This window comes from Cyprinodon tularosa, unplaced genomic scaffold (assembly GCF_016077235.1).
Source record: "Cyprinodon tularosa strain WSP-4 unplaced genomic scaffold, ASM1607723v1 ctg31, whole genome shotgun sequence".
Lineage (NCBI taxonomy): Eukaryota > Metazoa > Chordata > Actinopteri > Cyprinodontiformes > Cyprinodontidae > Cyprinodon > Cyprinodon tularosa.
The window spans coordinates 1,330,814-1,345,566 of record NW_024039019.1 but is presented as its reverse complement, the minus strand read 5'-3'; the positions used below and the strand labels follow the sequence as shown (position 1 = coordinate 1,345,566).

Sequence of the window (14,753 nt, the reverse complement as noted above, 5' to 3'; positions counted from 1 at the left end):
CTGTCTCCTTGAACCCAGTCGGCCTTGGCTTATGGCCGCTGATACTGTGCCTGGTTCTGTTGGAGGTTTCTTCCTGTTCAAAGGGAGTTTTCCTCTCCACTGTGGTTACATGCATGCTTGGTTTGAGGGAATGCTGAAGAGTCAATTAGTTGACACAATCAGCTGGTTTTCCTTAGATACAAAACCTTGAATAAATCTGAATTGATGATCAGGTTGAATTGTGTCTGTAGTGGGATCTGAGATGACATGATGGGAACTGGCACTATAGAAATAAACTGAAATGAATTTAATTAAATGGTGCCTAATGTTATATTTGATGAATTAATCATATTTGGGCCAATAATCGTAGTAATAAAAAATCCCATAAAGCTGTTATTGATGAGATCTGGGGAATGGACAGTTTAACAGAGCTATGGCTATATCTGACTTTGGTAGCTATATTAAAACAAAATTTAGAATTATTATTTTCCCTTCTCTATTAATGAAGAGAATTATGCTGCTTTTTGTTTTTTATTTTTTATTTTTACAAAAATTTTAGACAGTTTTCCGGATACAGTTATGTAGTAGGATCCTTCTAGGTGTGCACCATTTTCTTTCTATTTTCCTTGGCCTTATGCTTCAATGTACAGAGCTCTAGATTAAACCATGGAGCCAGCTTCCTATAAATACATTCTTTTTTTTTCATGGGGATGTTTTCAGCAGTAACAAGTAGGGATGACGTAACCTCATCAACAAAAACAAATTGTGACGGGAAGTAAAATAAATTGTTTAACTCTTAAAACTTAAAATATTAACACTCAATTATATTTGAGGTCTGGAGAATTATCCAAAAAAACAGATAATGGGCCTTGTGGATAATACAAAGAGCTTTACTATTTAGTTGGGGAAACTAAGTGTCAGTTAATAGTTTTTTTAAACATTTTCTAACATTTAAATGTTAGAACCAAATTGTACCTTTTATTTGGTGTTGGATGAATCAAAAAATGTGACTATTACTCCTCCTCATCTAGAATTTCTGGGCCTGATTTCTGGATGTTGGAATATTTACATAACTAGAGGGATTTGACTCATTTTGTCGACTTTAATCCTCTTGCTGCAGCCAGGTTTCTCTAAAACAACATAAATCACTCTGATTTTCATAAAATCAAGACATTAACACACTTTAGATCTTATGTTTAACAAATCACATATATTTATTATCACTACTTCCACTCTAAGAGTGATATTATTTTTATGACAAATATTGTGATTTACTCCTGTAAGAATAGTTTTTAATTTACCTAATTTTGGTTATGGGCGAGATACTGACTGACAGAAGAAAAGCTACTGAGAGGTTTGCTATGATTCTGCTTTCTGGTGTGTCAAACTTTTTAGGTTTAGAATTATATTTTCCAAATTGCTGCGGAAGTCTTTTGGCCTAATACATAAATCACCCAACATCTAATAAATCACTGACAATAAATCTGCATTTTTTATTTACCTGTCTGATTATAAGTAAATGGGATTTTCCTAATTTTTTATATATTTTTTGCATTGAAAACCTAATGGTGGACATCAAAGTGGGGTGCACACTATAAGAACATCCCACTTTTTAACAATGTCCAAGAGATGCATTTTACTCTGGGAAGGTCAAGTTCTGATGTAGTTGCACAATTTTCTTTTTATCTTATCTGCTTATTTTTACAAATAGTAAATTTTATTCTAGATAAAGGCTTACCATTACATTTTTCTCCCCGAAAAAAAAATACAGTTTTGATTTCAGGGATCAAAACCTCCCGAACTTGATGTAATGTGATAGAATAAACTGCAACACCTCACCATGATTTATAGCTAAAACACGTCTAACCGTCTCTTCTGTAATATGGAGTGTGTTGAAATATGCTGGGCTTTGTTTTAACAGAGGTTTTATAGCTATCGTGCACACTGAAAAGAAAGTTCAGCAGCCAACTACACCTAACTGCCAGTAATTTTAGACAGTGATTCACAACTGTTGTGTCAGATAGTGTTGATGTCATCGACATTTGTTTATGTCCTGGGAAAAGTCTACAAACATTGCAGACTGATGTGTTTCAGATTTGATGGCTCGGTGGTAAGGGTGCAGTGGATTTCTCACACCAAGAAGGTCTGATTATCAAATCTGGACTGTATGCAGCTTATGAGTTCTCCCATGGATGCATGGATTGTCTTCTGCTATAATAAATATGTAAATAAATAGGATTTCTAAAGCAACAGTGCACGATGCTTCTATTCTGTTTTAAGTTAAATAATTTAGATCATGTTATATTGTCATCATTATGATAGAAAGATACTGCGCAGAACCCTCAAGCTCCCAGGCCTCTGGTAGAGGACCCGAGCTTGGAGAAAAAAAAATATATATATATATATATATATATCTTCTCCCATTAGGTTCGTGGTGGGGCCGGTGCTTATCTCCGGCAGTCAATGGGTGAGAGGCAGGGTTCACCCTGGACAAGTCGCTATTCTGTCGCAGGGCAACACAAAGACACACAACCATTCACACACACTCACAACTAAGGAGAATTTAAAGAAGCCAATTAACCTAACAGTTATGTTTTGGACTGTGGGAGAAAACTGGAGTACCCAGATAAAACTTGTGCATGCACAGGGAGAACATGCAAACTCAGTGCAGAGAGAACCTGGACCGGGAATCGAAGCCAGAACCCTCATGCTGCAAGGCGCCACCGTGCAGCCCAATATACATACATATATATGAATAATATACTTTTTTATGATGTGGCAAACTATGAACTTTAAACTAGTTGGCTTGTCAGTCGACTGTTTGGCTCCCCTATCAAACCTCTCTCACCTTTGCATGGATACCTTTTCCTGTTGGATATGATTTAACCATTTAACCCAAAATAGCTTTTTTCTTTGTATGACTAGAAACTAAAAACACGGAATATACAATAAGACATTGTGTTATTGCTTTACTGAAGCAGAATAACTACAGAACGGTAGTATCTATTCAATTCAACCTTTTTCAAACTATTTGCATTCATCAGGGAAATTTTATTGGGGTGAGAAAATTCCATAGCGAACAGCAACAATATGCATTAACATACCTTGCAAAGGCTAGGTTAGCGAACCTGGACTTACTCACTTATTACCTGTTAAGTACCCCCTTTGGAAATACACATCTATAACTTTTGGCAGAGAGACCTCTAATAACAAACGGCTAACAACCAGTCATTATGGTAGCTTGAACAGGAGATTTACAAATCCCAGGTTTAGTATTCTGGACAGCTCCTCTCTTGAAAATGGTTATTCCATCAAGGGCATGGCAAGCAGTATGATAAAATCTGTGTGATTTATTTCTGGCGGCTGATAATTACTGGCGTCTTGTCACCTGTCAAAAATGAATGGTCAGGTAGAGTCAGATGCTGTAGTCTTCATACTCTGTGCAACGAAGCAGTAAATCTGACATGTTTGCAAAGTCATACATCACTTACTGTGATAAAGTCTTTGCTCTACTTGCAGCTGAGTGACATGAGCAGAACATTTTAAACAGTTTTAGCTGAACAGGTTTATAGAAAAGAGAATGGTGTTGTGCTCAGTAGTAACAACCTTACAGGGGAGGAACACAAGACAAATACCAATACCTCCATAGCGGGGTGCCATGGAATATATGCAATACTCTTCCGAGCCAAGAGACAAAGAGCATGAATGTCCTGAAGGTTCATGACCTTCCTTGGCAATAGGGCTTAGGTGGTGAGTATGGGGAAGCACTGGGCCTCTCCCATTTATTCTCCAACTGGAATCAGACAGGGTTCCGTTCTCACTGCTTCACTCTCTTCAGACTTGACTGCTCCGCTATCCATGTCTAAGACAAGTTTGCAGACAACACTCTACAGTCATGAATGACCTCATCTGAACACAAGTTAGACCAAGGTGTAATGACAAAAAACCTTCAAATTCTTCATTGTCTTCTGACAGCCTATGAACAGTAATGCGGAAATGTAATAATATCACTCTACAGCTTACAAACCTATTAACCTTTATAAGTGATTGGTGGATTTTCAAAATCAAAAGATGGCAAAAATTATCTTTTCCATTCATCTGTGATCTGCATTTTTTAACTGAACTACATCTATATATCCACAGAAAATTCCTATAAATATATATCAGGCAAATATTTATATTCCTTGACTTTTAAAAGATCTTATTATGGTGCAAACACAAACTTTAAAATATTTTATTGGTATTTTAATTAGCTGATGAACAGAGCTGTAAAACACTCTGATATTTAGATCAGCGCTCCTAAAAACACAGTCCTCCATCTCCATTATCCTGAACCTTGTAGATATTAAAGTAACTAAATATGCTTAAGTAGATTAGAAAATGCATGTATCATTGTTTCAGTAGGCTGAATTAGCCCCTTAGCACGCAGTTAAGCTTTTCTGCTATGTCCTGCCATGTTGAAACAGATAAAAATTAAAAAGGTAAGGACACAGGATCCTGAGGACCAGAATCGAGGAAACCTGCTCTAGAGCTTTATTGAGCAGTGTTTTATTTAGAACCAAATTCCTAAAACTAATATCAAGTGTATTACATACTAGTGAAAAGAGCTGGAGGTTTAAAATTGTTCTACAGGTTTTTGTGTCAACAAAAAAGGCTTATAGCTAGAAAATAGAGAATTATGAATGTGATGTTCCAATGATGCCCAGTTCATCGTCTAAGAGGCTGCCTTTAATTTACTTAGTATTTACATTCTACTCTGGTAAAAGTCCAAGGAATCATCAAAAGTTACAGCAACAACCGATTATGTGAAAGTCAGTAACTTTTATTTAACATTTTTTTTTTTTTTTTCAATACAGATAAAAGGGAAAATAGGCAAGAAAAATAACAATATATATAAAAAAGAGCAACTTTCTGGAGGTGGTACCCTTTCCTCACAAGAGAAAGATCGATTGTTGAAGACAGCAGCAATCACAGGTTCTAATTGTGAAATACTTACCCTTGGTTTTCCCTCTTCTTGAAATCAAAGGCTCACTTTGGTCTTGTCCTCAGGTGCTGCCCAGGCCTGATTTATGGGAACAGGTTTCAAGGCAGCCACTTTAAATTACATGGCCTTTAAAGCTGAGCAAAAAGGGAGACAGGGAGAGAGAATAGCTCTGTATAGACAGCTAATGGGATGAATTTGACCTGCAACAGATAAGAAGGTTCTATTTCTTCTATAGAAGAAACATATAGCTGATTTGGTCACTCTGATAAGTATGCAGTAAAGATTAGGAACCATCTTAAGTGATTTGATAGAGGGATGATATTTTATCAAAAAATTAACAAGTTGTAACACATAAACGAAATGTAATTGCAGCAACTGAGATCATAAAAACTGTGTGACCTTATGAAAAGACTGTAAGGGAAGAATGGAGTTTATGATTTCTCATGCAATTAGGTGAGTTAGGAGAAAATATCAAAATGAAGCACTTTAAAGATTTTTTGAAAAACGCTTATAAATAGACATCATATCTGACCCAAAACATGAAAAGTTTTCTCTTATTCAACATCAAAATTAAGAACAGCTACATTTCTTTTTTATTTATATGTGATTATTGGGTTTTAAATGTGTTTCTCTAGGTCTTTTGCTTATGTTACAAGGGCATACGTAGCTGCAGCTCTTCTACGTGATTCGATGAGAGATGTGAGGGAGAGTCAGAGCAGCAGGAAGAGGTGACACTGCCATTTGCCTGCAGGGCACCCATAAACATGGAAAGGGAGAGAGAGTGCATCATTCCTCATGAGTGGTTGTACCATGTGACTCCAAGATGTTTTAAAAAGCAGACCAACCTGTCTTTTAAGGTACAGGTAACCACGGTGCACCAGAGGAGCAAGACGGAGAGAACACCCGGGCTGTCTGAGTAGCGGCAAATACCGACAGCCCCATTAAACAAACGGGGAGAGTGTTGATGAGATTAGAAACGTGCAGCGAATTTCTTTCCTCCCCAAGACTTAGATTGTACTTGGATAGTGTCTGCATTATAGACACGATGAGCTGCAGCAGTGTCACAGGTTCAGAATTCTCAGAGGAAGAGCTCGAGATTGGCGTGCTGGGACAAGGTGACAGCGATGGAAGCGGTAAACCAACTTTTGAAGACAGCCTCATTGACCCTGAGGAAAGCCAGAACAAGAAACGCAACAGACCCGTCCGTTCAAAGGCTCGGAGAATGGCTGCTAATGTGCGTGAGCGAAAGCGTATAATGGACTACAACCAAGCCTTCAACGCTCTTCGTCTTGCACTGAATCATGACTTAAATGGCAAACGGCTATCTAAGATCGCTACACTGCAGAGGGCAATTAACCGCATCTCCTCCCTCTCTGTTTACCTGAGCTCAAATCCTCCCAACAAGCCTTGCAGCCACCGAGAGTGCCACAGGTCTTCTGTAGGGCCAGCTGTGATGGGAGGGTCTCGACTTGAGCAGAACAGGGTTGGTGTACCTCGGCTAGAGCATCAAAGCTGCATCCCTTGGCATGCATCTGCCCCCCAGCAGATGGAGCAGCAAAAAGGATCTCACCTGCGCAGGCTGTCTGCAGATTCCCATGTCTACATGGATAGCACCATGAAATCTTGCCCACTGTCACCTCACTACTCTTGCTATCCAGCGGAGAGACATTTTTATGCCTCTCATGGACAATGCAGTGGACATGACAATCTGTCCAGTCCATTGCGATATCTTCCGATGGGTGATGGGTTGGAGTATCAGTCGGATATATGGAACTCTTGCCCTCAAGGATACATGGACAGTTTCATAGAGCCACCTCCTACTCTAGGACGTTCATGGCAGGTGAGCTACGTGCAGGAACCAGAGCACAGTTTCTCTGTCTGTGCAGACATACTTTAACGGGCTAAAGATCCATCGTAAGCCACCAGAACTGAACTGCAACAACAGATTCGCACAGCTGGAACTACATTAATGTACAACCTGCTAACTGAACAATTTAGACTTCATAAGAAATACATGTGATCCTGCATTTCTAAAATTGTGTAATACACAGATAAATGACATTTTCCACTTTAATATAAATCAGTTTATTCACAAAAATAATGGAATTGTGTATTAAACCCAGACAAAAATAGCTTTTGTGGCTGTTAAAATTTGAACATAAATGAAAAACTGAGGAAAACGGTGAAGAACATAGTTTATTCAGTGTCCTTTGTGAACCCACATCTTAAAATGTACAACTTCTTTCAATGTATTTATTCTGTGTTTAAACTACAAAATAAAAATAAATTAACTAAATGGTTTTGCCTCCATTATTTTCTAAAAATGCTTGCCAGCATGTGTAGATGCTCAGAGTTGAGTGTGTGTGTTTGTGTGAGGGTGTGTGTGTGTGCGTATAGCCTGAGGATGGTAGTTTCTCGCATTCTGTGAGATGGCAGAGGTCCTTCACTCAGTGGAAATGTCCTTACAAGTCCAGTCTTGCAATTTTTCTGAAAGGGGAAGTCAAGGTGGAATTTACACAGAGCTCAATAGAGGCTAGAACACAACTATGGCAGAGATTCAGCATATAAATCAACAAACTGACAGGTGTGAACAGTGATTTTTTTTGAAAAACAAAACAGACACCATCGTTTGAACTCCAATGTATCATCAGAAGGCAGATTCTGATTGCTGAGCAAGGTCACTGAAGAGTGAATCCCAGCCATAGGAATATGCTATCATTTCATGTGCTTTGCAGTGTGTTGGAAACACACTCCAGGAAAGAAGCCAAAGACAGATTTATTTGGGTTCAGGAAGGAACAGTGCACCCCATCATCACAGTAGTGAAATCCCCTGCTGGGCTGCACCAGCCCACAGGTGGAACTGGGTGTGTTAGGAGTTTTTGAACATCCTGGAGGTCTAACAGTATGAGCCTTGAAATGCTGCAGGGAAATGTGGGCTGCAGGAGAGATGGTGCCCCCTCAGTGGAAAAAATAACCGGTATGGTACAACAACAATTAGCAGGCAGGAAGCAGAGGGGAGATGGACACAGAGATAAATGGAGAGGAGGGGACAAATAATAGGAGAAGGGGGATGGATGTGGTGAGAAAAAGAAGAGTGACAACAGTCTGGGCTGTGTTTTAGTCTCAGCACAGACATGAATCACTGGGAAAGCTTGAATCACCATGAGAGGCAGCGATGGCTGACAGCACTCAGTGACGGCATGTCTCTTTCTCCTCCCTCCGTGGTTCAAATGTTCTTCTGGTTTATTTACTGAACTGGGTACTGGAGATTGATATTGAGTTGATATAACACTCTGTATGTGCAGTAATAATATGTATTATTAAATTACATAAATGGTTTAGTTTGGTTTTTACGTTACAGACGTGGCTAAACCGGGATAACTGCTTCTTTATAAAGTTCAAATCTAAAGCAATACAACAGATTGCAGTCTTGCAGCTTATACTGGATCCCACATACTATCTTGGTACTTCAATGACATCATGCCCAACCTAAGTGTGCATAGATATTAAGAGGATATTTTATATGGTATTTAACTATTAGCAATACTAGCCCAAAAAATTTTATATTTTTGAAACTTACACATTTAATACTAAAGAAACCTACATGTGACTTGTTCAAATACATACACAATACTATTTAGAGTAAAAAGATGAATATGCACTTTAACCTTAACACAATATCCCCACAATGAAACAGTCATGGCCAGATCCTGTCATGGTGATGCTTTTCTTTAGCAGGGACAGGGACCCTGGTTAGACTTCATGGAAGATGGAATAGTGGAGCATTCTGGAAGACGACATGTAAAAGAAGAAAGAGACTGGGTTCGACATTCACCTTCTGGCAGGATGAGATCACTAAACACAGTCAGAGCTACAATCGAACAGTCTAGATTACAACGTTTTCATGTGTTTTCATTGTCCTGTCAAAGACCAAACCTCCAGTTTCCTCTAAAAATGTTTTTTTTAAAGGATACTGTCATGATTGGTTTAAGGCTAAACCCACATGCAGAACACAAACGGAGGCTGAGTAAAAGTTTAACAGAGTTTATTGACAAAGGTTTTCACACAAAGACATGAACTGGTTCAGGTACTGGTCTGGGTTGGGTTCACTGATGTCTGCAGAGACGGACAGTTTGATTAGCCAGGCAATCAGATGATTAATTGAGTCTTTAGATAATTCAGAGTCTACCTTGAAGAAGTCCAGGCTTTACTTGTGAGAGAGGGAACCGTTGGGTCCAGAGACTGTTGGTTCAGCAGAGTGCACAAGCAGCAGCAGCGTCTAGCTTCTGACTTTGAATGGCAGACCTTGATCAGAGTTTCTAGCTCTTCTCTGAGAGCAGCAGGAGAAATCCAGATTGGAATCTTCAGGTTTGGCTCACCAGGGCTGGCAGGCAGGTTAAGCTCATCCAGAGCTTCAGACTTGAGACAGGTTTCCTGTGAGCAAAGACAGAGGCAGATTAGAATCAGGTTTCTCTCTAGAGATAACTAAGATTCTTTCAGGTAACAGAGGCTCAGGTTCGCTAACCAAACTAGGTCAACACTGTGGCGTTGAAGGAAGGTCTGGCAGCTGCTTATGTAGGGAAGGTCTCCTGATGAGCAGACGAGCTCCAGGTGTGCTGGAGGGCTCCAGCCCAGGAGACCCACGGCACACTCTGCTGGAGGAAGGTGGTACATCCCCAGATCCCAACAGATACAGGTGCTGGTCATAAAATTAGAATATCATGAAAAAATAGATTGATTTCAGTAATTCCATTTAAAAAGTGAAACTTGTATATTATATTCATACATTACATACAAACTCATATATTTCAGATGTTTATTTTGTTTAATTTTGATGATTACAAATGACAACAAATGAAAATCTCAAATTCATCATATCAGAAAATTAGAATATTACTGAAGACCAATAAAAACAAAGGATTTATAGAAATGTTGGCCAACTGAAAAGTATGAACATGAAAAGTATGAGCATGTACAGCACTCAGTATTTAGTTGGGCCTCCTTTGGCCTGTATTACTGCAGCAATGCGGCGTGGCATGGAGTCGATCAGTCTGTGGCACTGCTCAGGTGTTATGATAGCCCAGGTTGCTCTAATAGTGGCTTTTAGCTCTTCTGAATTGTTGGGTCTGGTGTATTGCATCTTCTTCTTCACAATACCCCATAGATTTTCTATGGGGTTAAGGTCAGGAGAGTTTGCTGGCCAATTAAGAACAGGGATACCATGGTCCTTCAACCAGGTACTGGTAGCTTTGGCACTGTGTGCAGGTGCCAAGTCCTGTTGGAAAATGAAATCTGCATCTCCAAAAAGTTGGTCAGCTGCAGGAAGCATGAAGTGCTCTAAAACTTCCTGGTATGTGGCTGCGTTGACCCTGGACCTCAGAAAACACAATGGACCAACACCAGCAGATGACATGGCACCCCAAACCATCACTGACTGTGGAAACTTTACACTGGACTTCAAGCAACGTGGATGAAGTGCCTCTCTTCTTTTCCTCCAGACTCTGGGACCTTGATTTCCAAAGGAAATGCAAAATTTACTTTCATCAGAGAACATGACTTTGGACCACTCACCAGCAGTCCAGTCCTGTTTCTCTTTAGCCCAGGCAAGACGCTTCTGACGCTGTCTGTGGTTCAAGAGTGGCTTGACACAAGGAATGCGACAGCAGAAACCCATGTCTTTCATACGTCTGTGTGTGGTGGTTCTTGAAGCACTCACTCCAGCTGCAGTCCACTCTTTGTGAATCTCCCCCACATTTTTGAAGGGGTTTTGTTTCACAATCCTCTCCAGGGTGCGGTTATCTCTCTTGCTTGTACACTTTTTTCGACCACATCTTTTCCTTCCCTTCGCCTCTCTATTAATGTGCTTGGACACTGAGCTCTGTGAACAGCCAGCCTCTTTAGCGATGACCTTTTGTGTCTTGCCCTCCTTGTGCAAGGTGTCGATGGTCGTCTTTTGGACAACTGTCAAGTCAGCAGTCTTCCCCATGATTGTGTAGCCTATAGAACTAGACTGAAAGACCATTTAAAGGCTTTTGCAGGTGGTTTGAGTTAATTAGCTGATTAGAGTGTGGCACCAGGGGCCATCAATTTTGAACCTTTTCACAATATTCTAATTTTCTGATATGATGAATTTGAGATTTTCATTTGTTGTCATTTGTAATAATCAAAATTAAACAAAATAAACATCTGAAATATATGAGTTTGTATGTAATGTATGAATATAATATACAAGTTTCACTTTTTAAATGGAATTACTAAAATTTTTCATGATATTCTAATTTTATGACCAGCACCTGTACTGCAGTTATTTATAAACACTCTCTCTTCTTCAACTTCAACTCTTCACCTTTGTCACCTGGTGTGAGCAGCTCAAGGTGGCAAAGACCAAGGTGCTGGTGGATCTGAGAAGGAGTAAGGCCCCAGTCAGCCCTGCTTCTATCTGTGGGGCGAATGAGGAGGAGGACACTGTGGAGGATTATAAATACTTAGAGGTGCACTTGTACAATAAACTGGACTGGCCAAACAAACAAATGTCCTCTACAGGAAGGGCCAGATCCATCTCTATTTTCTGAGGTGGCTGAGGTCCTTCAACATCTGCAGACAATGCTGCAGATGTTTTATGAGGCTTTGGTGGTCAGTGCCATCCTTTATGCTGTTGCATGCTGGGGCAGAAGACTGAGAGTGAAAGATGTCAACAGATTAAACAAACTCAACTGCAAAACAGTCACGTTGGTGGAGAGGATCTGAACTCTCTGACAGCAGAATGTTTGCCAGGATAAAATCCATGTTGGACAATTCTGCACATACTTCTAGTGATTTGCTGGTCACCCAGAGAAGCACCTTCAGTCAGAGACTCATTGCATCACACTGCAGCACAGAGTGCCACAGAAAGTCATTCCTGCCTGTAGTCATCATTAATGGCTCTGTCTAACAGCCATTTATTAGAATCTATTCGATTCATTTATTTTATTGCAATAACACGGTCATGTGCAATAATTGTAATTTGGTAATAAGCAGCATTGTAAATTATAAATACTGTTAATTGTATATAATGTGATCCTTATTTTCTTGTTAAATCTTATTTGTACTTAGAATCTTATTTTGTTCCAAATGTGAATAGTCCCACACAATCTCATCTTCATACTTTTGACCCTGTGCTGACATATGGCAAGAATGTGAAGAAATAACAGTTTCCTCACAACCCTGTCCTCTCTGACCACTTTTTAATAACCTTCAAGATTAATTTAACACAGTTAAATTAAGAAGAAGGTTATCAAAAGAAGGTTTCCCTTAAGCAGATCATTTTCAGATAGAGCAGTTATAAACGTTAAAGAATCTGTTTCATTTTCTCTGTCCTCTGTGTCACTGAGCAGTGCTGCAGAGGGCAAAAGTTTAACTTATTCCCCTTCAAAGGTTGATGATTTTGTTGATGGGGTTGCTAGTTCTATGACTAATAATATGTTCAATGACTATTACCTATGAATGTTTTATCTGTGGATGGTGGGGCAGCATCTGAGGTAGCCATAGATCTGAACTGGGTTAAGACTGCATTGATCCAGTTGAACTTTCAGAGTTAACAAAACTATTGTCTTCATCTAAGCCTTCAACTTGGATGTTAGATCCAATTCCAACCAGGTTATTTAGCAAAGTATTCCCTTTGATCTACTCCTCCAATTTAGATGTGATTAATCTCACCCTGTTACAGGGATATGTACCAAAGGCTTTTAATGTAGCTGTAATCAAACCTTTACTTTAGAAACCCAGATGACTTGGTCAATTATAGACCTATATCCAATCTTAGTAGTTGCCAAACAAGTGTGTGACCACTTACACGATAATGAACAGATACAAGTTTAAGTCTGGCTTTAGAGCTCATCATAGCACTGAAACTGGTGAAAGAAGCAAGAAAGGAATGTCCCACAAGGGATTAATGAAGTAGTTCTGATTCTGATTCAAAAAGACAGAACATGAACAATTTTACAAAAAGTAATGACAATAAAAATGCATCATACTTTGAAGGTCTGCACTTTAAACATTTTAAAAAGCATATTCTCAGGCTTTGCAGTTATACACTACTTTGTGTTGATGTATTAACAATTCAAATGAAACCTATTTTAATGTCACACAATGAGATAGCATAGTTTCTTTTACATTTATCTCTGTTTTTAAGCCAGAATTAATATGAAAAGAGATTAAAAGCAGAAGCCTATGATATGAGTGAGGACTTCATTAATAATGGTAAATTAATGGTTCCAGAATACGTAATTGTGACATTTTGGAATCCATAAAATGCATGTGAAGTAGAAGTAACATTTAATCATAAAATATATAGTTTTCAATTTTTTGCTGATTATGTGATTCCAATTTACTAAAAGATGTTTACGTACTTGGCACCTAGCTTTGATTTTATTGCTGCTGCTTTGCAAAGAGGTGCTTTAACAGGTAAGCTTTTTACGATTAAGCATGATTCATCTCAGGCTATACTTCACTTCTCTAGCTTGTGATCCTGTCAGTGATGCATCGTTTCCTCAGCCTGCTCCGCCTCCTTAATGCTCAGCCTGCCACACTAATGGAAAACAAAACAAGCATAAATATGTGAAATGAAGTCAAGACACACGGCATGTGTTTGCCTGATATATTGGGATGAGTCAGCTCTCAGAGACTTTTTATGCTTTAACGCACTGCTTTAAGCTTACCCAGACACCAACACATGCAATATACACACACACATAGACTATGATAATGTTAGTCAAAAAGTAGAAATTCTTTTCAAGCTGCAAAAAAGTTTTTTTATTTTGTCCTGTAGATTCATAGATCTGGTCCTTTTTTAAATGGTAGGACTTTCTAACTGCTGTGGTTTGTCATGTAGTTCACCTGCAAATCCTTGTTAAAGTATTTATATCTTTGTATAATTTTTATCCTCAGAATATTAATATCATTATATTAATATTAATATCGGATCATCCTGTTGTGATCTTTATCCATCTGCCCGTCAGCTCTGCCAAGCTTCAAAATATCCAGAAGCATTGTTACAGCATGATGCTGACGTCGTCATTGACAAAGTGCATATAGTATGTGTAATATGTAATTCCATTTTCAATTCAATCTCAATTCAGTTTATTTACACAGCACCAATTCATGACACTTAATCTCAAGACACTTTACAGAGACCGTAATGTAAGATTGGTTAGGAAAACCAGTTGATTGCATGTTCTGAGAGATTTCTTTGCAACATCAGGCAGAAAGGGGAATTTTGATTAATCAGATCAGAAAAAAATTCTGTTTCATATGTGCAGTTCCCATCTCTCATATGTAAGCACACATTTGTAAAATGAAAGACAGATTGTTCAGTCAGCAGATTCTCCCACATCAACAGTTGAGTTCTGCAACTTCCTCCAAATCACTGCATCATCGGTCCTATGGATTAACCAACATGGTCCTCTCGAAAAATAATTTTTAAGTTTTGGATTTTGATCATCTTTAATATGAATAATACCTTTTTCTAAGTACCTTTGCAGTAGTTAAATTCATTGAGAAGGTTAAAGTGGTAGTTTCAAGGTTTTTTTTTCTACATTGCTACCGTACTCAGGTTGACAGTCAAAGTTACTTCAGATATATATTTTTCATGCTTTCTTTAAAAGATACCAGGACACAGAAGTTGAACACACACACGTGAAACATTCTACTTGTTTCACTTCTAGAACAACATGATACACAATTTTTAAATGTTCCTCTTGTATCATCATTGTTTGTTCAGGTGCATGGCAACATTATAGGCCAGTGTTGGAAT

The 14,753-nt window shown here is 38.7% G+C and overlaps 1 protein-coding gene and 1 long non-coding RNA gene across 2 annotated transcripts; one reads left to right on the top strand and one right to left on the bottom strand.

The window, feature by feature from the left end:
* Positions 1 to 5,801: 5,801 nt before the first annotated feature.
* Positions 5,802 to 7,115, top strand: bhlha9 (basic helix-loop-helix family, member a9). The gene has a single exon (XM_038292270.1). It carries the CDS (start codon positions 5,928 to 5,930, stop codon positions 6,858 to 6,860), a length of 933 nt encoding a protein of 310 aa, XP_038148198.1. The 5' UTR covers positions 5,802 to 5,927; the 3' UTR covers positions 6,861 to 7,115.
* Positions 7,116 to 8,991: 1,876 nt separating this feature from the next.
* Positions 8,992 to 9,241, bottom strand: LOC119788088. Its single transcript, XR_005281418.1, has 2 exons — positions 9,153 to 9,241; positions 8,992 to 9,079 (listed from the first exon to the last, which is right to left on the bottom strand). It is a non-coding gene; the product is annotated as an uncharacterized LOC119788088 (long non-coding RNA).
* Positions 9,242 to 14,753: the final 5,512 nt, after the last annotated feature.